The sequence below is a fragment of the Gossypium hirsutum genome, chromosome D02, assembly GCF_007990345.1.
Source record: "Gossypium hirsutum isolate 1008001.06 chromosome D02, Gossypium_hirsutum_v2.1, whole genome shotgun sequence".
Lineage (NCBI taxonomy): Eukaryota > Viridiplantae > Streptophyta > Magnoliopsida > Malvales > Malvaceae > Gossypium > Gossypium hirsutum.
In genome coordinates, this window is record NC_053438.1 from 54,400,742 (window position 1) to 54,407,754 (window position 7,013).

The following is a 7,013-nucleotide window of genomic DNA, read 5'->3' on the forward strand; positions in this document are numbered from 1 at the left end:
TGGCTTTATTTTAAACAATTTTTAAACTTCCACTGCAAAATAAATGGTTAGCTTTAAATAACAACATATAACGGTTTCAGTAATATATATAAATGAATATGTTTTATAAAACTTTGATGTTTTATTAAATAACTAAACATGGTTTTATCGAAGTATCTTTAGTTTCAAAACCCTTCTTCGTAACACTTCCGGATTCGATCATAACATCTAGGCCGTGTTTGGGTTGTTACATTAGCTGAGAGTTCCTAACCAGGCGACGGCTAGTAGACACATAATTGAAAAGTGCAATGCTCAATTTAGATCGTTAAACCCGACTAAGTTGAGGTTCATAATATATTTAGTTAGCTCTATTATCTTTTATAGTTTTTAGGTTTATGCAATTAAACTATTGCAAAAGTTAATGTCTCTGTGACCTTACATAAATGCTAAGAATCTCTTAGTTAATATGATCAGTAAAATGCATATTTAACTAAGTAAAAGACTCCGAAAGGACTTAATTTGGCTTCCAAACTCATGAAAGATCGAGTTGCCATGGAAGAATTTTCGAACACTGTTAAGCTTGATAAAGTAAATTAAATTGATTAATATAATTATCCTAGCCTATTTAATGTTGCTTGTTTTTGTTGCTAAATCCATTCATTCATACATTTAGGTAAACTGTATCTAGATTAGAATTGTATAGAGATCAATCTTTGCATCTAGTTAATTTTACTTAGTTTAATCATCACCATCCAAATTATTGAGTTTTTACGTCAAATTGTTAATTATAACTTTGCAATTAATCGGTTAAGCTTATATAGTCCTTGTGGAGACGATAACTCATTTTACTTATTTATTACTTAAACGACTGTGTACACTTACACAAAATCTCGTTACGCTAAGAAGAGACATGAAAGATTAACCTTGTCAATTGGGAAGTGATGTGTCGACCCGTTGAATTAGGAAGCATGGGATTTAAACAGATGGAGATGTAAAATGGAGCGTTTCTTATGAAGTTAAGATTCGATTTGGCAAGTCGACTGGATTAGCTTTGGGTTTAAGTGTTGCACACGAAGTATAAATGGGATGGCATTATTCCACAAATGCTTTATACAAAGAATTTGTCTCCTCTTTGGAGAGGGATTGCAAATGTATGGAATGAGGTTCGAAATGGGTTAATTTGGAAGGTAATGGTGCTTATGTTGATTTCTGGCACGATCTATGGGTTATGGATGTTAGTCTCTTGCTAGATTACAACATAATACTAAAGGAGGTACCTAATTACCAGGAACTTGTTAGAAAAAATTTGGTTTGAAAATGATTTTCCTTCATAGCAAAAAAATAAAAATTTTGAAAACTGAGCTGGTTTGTAATATTTATAACAATATTTTTTTCTCGAAATAAGACTTGTGCTTTGAGTGAGACAGATCCTAGACATTTTCGACTTGCAACCGAACAATCTTCTCTGCTATGCTCGTACCACAAACTATTTCGAGTGTGAGCTCGAACAATTACGAATCAAACACAAAACTAGAAATAATTTTGTTACTTTTAGTAGGAAAGCAATTATCTCTCTTATAAAAATCGGTAGAATTGTTATTCCCGTAAAATATAATTTATACTTAGAAATAAATTCTTACTATTTTTTAGCAAAATCATATTTCAAAAGTTGTGTAACTTATTATGTTTTTAGCTTTACCAATGTCATCTGTTTATAGGGAGAGGAAGTAAAACCCAATAGTTGAATTACTAGAATACGTTTAATGCCTCTTTAATAGGAAAAAAAATCCCCTAATTGAATTGGGAGAGAGGGGCAACTAATAAGGTGTGCCTCCCCTCATAGGTATTATGATGGAGATTTGGGCCTTTCCTGTATTGTGTCAACTTATATGTGCTTCTTAGGCTTTTAACCCAACACTTTATAATTAAATCTAACTCAATACATATTTTTATTTTTCTCAAAATAGGCATTACTTTTTAATTTAATTAATTTTTCTAATTAAATAATTTTCTCGACACAATTCTAATTCCATAAAAATTATGCCAACTTTACCGTAAAATAATCAATGAGAAAATATATTTAATTTCTACATTCAACAAATTCATAATGACCAATTAAATTAATTTCATTTTTTAACTTCAATTAATTAAATAATAATTCGAAAAACTTAAATTAATTCTCAGTTTATTTTCATACTTAGTGAGAAACCAAATTCATTTCTGAATGTAACATATTTCTCTAACTTTATCATTTCTATTCATTTAATTTAACATGCAATTCATTTCTGGTTTCAACGAGCTAGTGGTGGGACCGATTGGACATATGTGATTATGACTCAAATGATTTATAATTAGGTTTTAGCTTTTCACCTATTAATTTTAAGCTCATTTAGTCACGAAGTCATTCCACTATAGTATCGTGACTGAACTCTCCTCAATTACATACCATTACGAAAGCTACTTGTCAATGCTCGTCCAATGACATTATCATTAATCTCTTTGGGATAAATTCGTTCTCCCAATATGATCTTATTTTATTTCATGGTAATCATTACATCTTCCTTCATGAAAAGTCAGTTACTATCATATAGTAATTAAGTCATTCATCACAAAGATAAACGACCCATGACCACATTTACTTTTCATTTATCATGTAATGCCAATGAGAAGATATCATTTACTCATGTCTTGGGGTATGAATTCTACTATTTTGAATGATGCTACATACTACAGAAGTCGTATACTCAATGCACCAGCTTTTGGTTCCTTATCTATTTGAACTCGGGTTTTTACTTACATCAAAGTGTACGAGTCACGCATACATAGTCCATCATCCACTCAGGATTAAGGTATGTCACACTATGAACGTTAGAGGTGAATAAATTCACAAATAGATTCAAGATCTATTCTTCTTGGATCTTGTCTGATGTATTGTTAGTCCAGTTAGTCATATCTATGTCTCTATCTTCTAGAGTCATCCGCTCCGATGCCCAAGACAAAATATCTCTCCAATTGGACTTGATAGACAGTATATTAGTTTTCCAATCAATTTGCTCATTTCCTATTAGACTAGAGACATGTTTAAGTTTGTCTACTAATATAATTTGGCTTTCCGTATTATAATTCAACCACGTAATACTGTTTAGTATTAGTTAAACATTATACAATCAGTGAGCTAATATTTGCTTCTATTTTGTTTTACATAGAAAAATCATGTGAGGACAATATACAAAGGGTATTAATATAATTCATGAATAATTTTATTAACCAATCTATTTAAAAAAATTAGAAGTGTACAAACGAATATACTATACTTAGGGCACTAGATCCAACAATACTTATAGTGCATGTGGTAAATGCAAATGGGTGCTGGAAATGGGACGTTTTTGCACATATGCTACCTCATTTGGTGTTGGCAAAAATTGATAGTGAACGGTCACCTCTTACATGGGATGTTAATTATTTCCCCAATTGGCGATGGAATAAAGGGGGGCTTCTCATCAAGATCGACTTATGATGTTCTAATGCATAATACTGTGGTACAAGCTTATTGAAAATGGAGGCTTTGGGCTCATAAGGGTCCACAACGAGTAAAAATGTTTCTATGGCTCGCGTCGACTGATAAGTTGTTGACCAATATGAATCGGGTAAAGAGACATTTGACGGATGGAGTGTGTCAACTATGCAGTGAAGAAGAGGAGGATATTGACAATGTGCTTCAATAGTGCCTTCCGGCAACCTTTCTTTGGCATGGCATTATTAATCCTGGTAATTTGCTTGTGTTTTTAACCATGAATATTACAGATTGGATTTTCACAAATATATTGGCTCCATCATGTTTTGCTGAGTCGGATAGCAATTGAGATATCAAATTTGGCTTTCTAGTATGGTTGTTATGGTAGAGACGCAATAAGAAACTATTTAACCAAGATTTTGTTGAGTGTGAATCCATTTTGTAGCAAGCTAATTGGTTAACCATTGAGACCAGTAGAGCGAGAGCTGATGGAGTGCTTGTTTGTAATGCAAAGCAAAGAGTTCAATCCCTTATTTACTGGACAAAGCCAAGAGGGGTGGATCAAGGTTAATTAGATTGGACAAGGAATAGTGGCACAGGTGCGGCTATGGCTGGGGGTGTTATTCAGGGTAATAATGGTGATTGACTAGTGGGCTTTACTATAATTAGTGAGATGTGTTCAGTTATGGAAGCAGAACTTTGTAGAGCCTTGGAGTGATTGCAGCAGACTTGGCATATAGGGGCATGTAAAGTGATCTTAGTTTACTTGGAATCTCTCTTATTAAAGAGAAAGAAGATAACCATGGCGCTAATGTGTTGGTGAGAGCCATAAAGTGACTTTTAAGGTCGGATTGGGAGGTTGGAGTTGTTCATGTTTACCGTAAGGAGAACAAAGTTGTTGATGCATTGGTGGCAATGGGATCTTCACAGGCAATTGGTGTCCACAGGTTTGCACAAGTTCCGAATAAAGTTTATCCTCTAGTTGAGGATGATTTTAATAGTGTTAATACGCATAGAATTATTGTAATTTAATCATCGTTGATTCTTTTTCTTATAAAAATATCATTTTTTGTTATATAGTTACAGGGTATTTCTTTAATTTCAAAATGTCAAACCATAGAATTTTATAAAAAAAATTTAATACGGTTGACAGCTAAGCTTAAATTTTTTAATTAAAAATATTAAAAAACTAAATTTCTGAAAATAAAATATGACTAAATTTTAAATATATAAAAGTGTAAAAACTTAGAAATATATTTCAACATTCAAATTTTAGTCTAAATTTTGAATTAAAAAATAATTAACCCAAACAAGAGTTCCAAAACCATACTAGTTTATTTAAATTGAATACAAAATTAATCTTTGTAATACAAATAAGCAAAAAGAGCAGTCCTCGGGCATAACTATTTTCGAGAAAAAAAAACAAAACAAAACCGGGCATAACTATTAGCAAAAGCTGAATAGCAAAATCTATTACTAAAAGCTAATGAGTACAATTTGCAAACGCCTGTGACCATAATGGCAAGGAGTAGGTCAACGACAACAAGCGCTTTCTTCTTCCTCTGCCTTTACTCTTCGTTTTATCTCACTGCTTCAACAACTCCTCTCTTCCCCAAAGACGCCCTCCCCACCAAATCTGGCTACCTTCCTGTCAACCACGCCACTGGTTCTGCTATTTTTTATGCCTTCTATGAAGCTCAAACCCCCACTTCCCCTCTCTCCAAAACCCCACTTCTCATTTGGCTCCAAGGTGGCCCTGGATGCTCCTCCATGATTGGCAACTTGTTTGAGCTCGGACCATGGCGTGTTGTCTCTTCTCACATGAAAAACGCTCATAATTTGACTCTTGAGCGCAATCCAGGTTCTTGGAACCGCTTATTTGGTCTTCTTTTTCTCGATAATCCTATTGGAACAGGGTTTAGCATTGCATCGACGCCGCAAGAAATTCCCAGAGACCAACTTTCTGTTGCCAAGCATTTGTTTGCTGCTATCACTGGTTTTACCTCATTAGATCCGTTGTTTAAGGATCGTCCTATTTATATTACTGGTGAGAGTTATGCAGGAAAGTATGTTCCTGCAATCGGGTACTATATTTTGAAAAAAAATCCCCAATTGCCGGTTTCACGAAGAGTGAACTTCAGGGGCGTCGCTATAGGTGATGGGCTAACGGATCCGGTCACCCAGGTGACAACTCATGCAGACAATGCTTACTATTGTGGTTTAGTCAACGAGAGGCAAAAGGGTGAACTTGAGGAAGCACAAAGGGAGGCTGTTGAGTTGGTTAAGATGGGGAACTGGAGTGAGGCAACAAATGCTAGAAGCAAGGTCTTAAGCAGGCTACAAAACATGACTGGTTTAGCCACATTGTATGACTTCACAAAGAAAATCCCTTACCAGACAGAATTTGCTGTCAGGTTTCTTAACATAGCTGAGGTAAAGAGAGCATTAGGAGTGAATGAATCCATGGTTTTCGAGGAGTGCAGCGATGTTGTTGGGGATGTATTGCATGAAGATGTGATGAAGAGCGTGAAGTACATGGTGGAGTTCTTGGTGAAGAATAGCAAGGTACTGTTGTATCAAGGGCTATATGATTTAAGGGATGGTGTGGTATCAACAGAGGCATGGGTGAAGACCATGAAATGGGAAGGGATTGAGAAGTTCAAGATGGCTGATAGAGTGATTTGGAAAGTAAACGGAGAGCTTGCAGGGTACCTGCAAAAATGGGGGAGCTTGACCAATGTTGTAGTTTCAGGAGCAGGCCATCTTTTGCCTGCTGACCAAGCTTTGAATTCTCAGGCTATGACTGAGGATTGGGTTTTGGAGAAGGGCCAATTTGGTGGAAAGCAAAGAGGATCATCGACAAAATTCAGGGCAACACTCTAAAATGTTATTGCTCTTAAACTTGTTCTTTATCTGTAAGTTCTAAGCTATGTAATCTATGCTATTCAATAAAAAGATATCCACGCTCCCTTTTTGTTACATGAAGCCAAAGACTCTCAACATTATTAACTAATCAATAAAATACCTATTAACATGATATACGGTTCCAAAGGAGACGGGAGCAAAACCTATGCTCTCTCTATCAGGCTAAATGTGGAACGGTCAGTCTCTTGAGACTATTCAGTTTCTAGGATTACCTGATTTGGTCTTCTTTCGTCTTAATGGAACAAGGTTTAGATGGACTTAGACCCAGGAAGTTCCAAGTTACCGTGAGACTTACTAAGCAATTTTTGGGTTTCTATTATAAGTTCTATATTATTAGATTCTTCATTTCAGCATCGTCCTATAAATAGTATTGGTGAAAACAATGAATACCGTAGACATTGTCGTTATTGAGGAATGGTTTTGGAGAATGGGCAGTTTGGTAGACAGCCAAATGCTTCATAATCGAATGCAGCAATTTTATTCCATCTGAACTAGGCAGAGACTAGAAATCTTAAACCAGTTGGGATTTATTAGCAATTAAACAGATAAATGATCCTCATCAAAAGGCTCGATGAGATTATATAATAAGGAGTCA

The 7,013-nt window shown here is 34.9% G+C and overlaps 1 protein-coding gene across 1 annotated transcript; it reads left to right on the forward strand.

The window, feature by feature from the left end:
* The first annotated feature begins 4,359 nt into the window (after window positions 1–4,359).
* On the forward strand, window positions 4,360–6,472 carry LOC107909915 (serine carboxypeptidase-like 50). Its single transcript, XM_016837620.2, has one exon. It carries the CDS (start codon window positions 5,012–5,014, stop codon window positions 6,374–6,376), a length of 1,365 nt encoding a protein of 454 aa, XP_016693109.1. The 5' UTR covers window positions 4,360–5,011; the 3' UTR covers window positions 6,377–6,472.
* The last annotated feature ends 541 nt before the right edge of the window (window positions 6,473–7,013 follow it).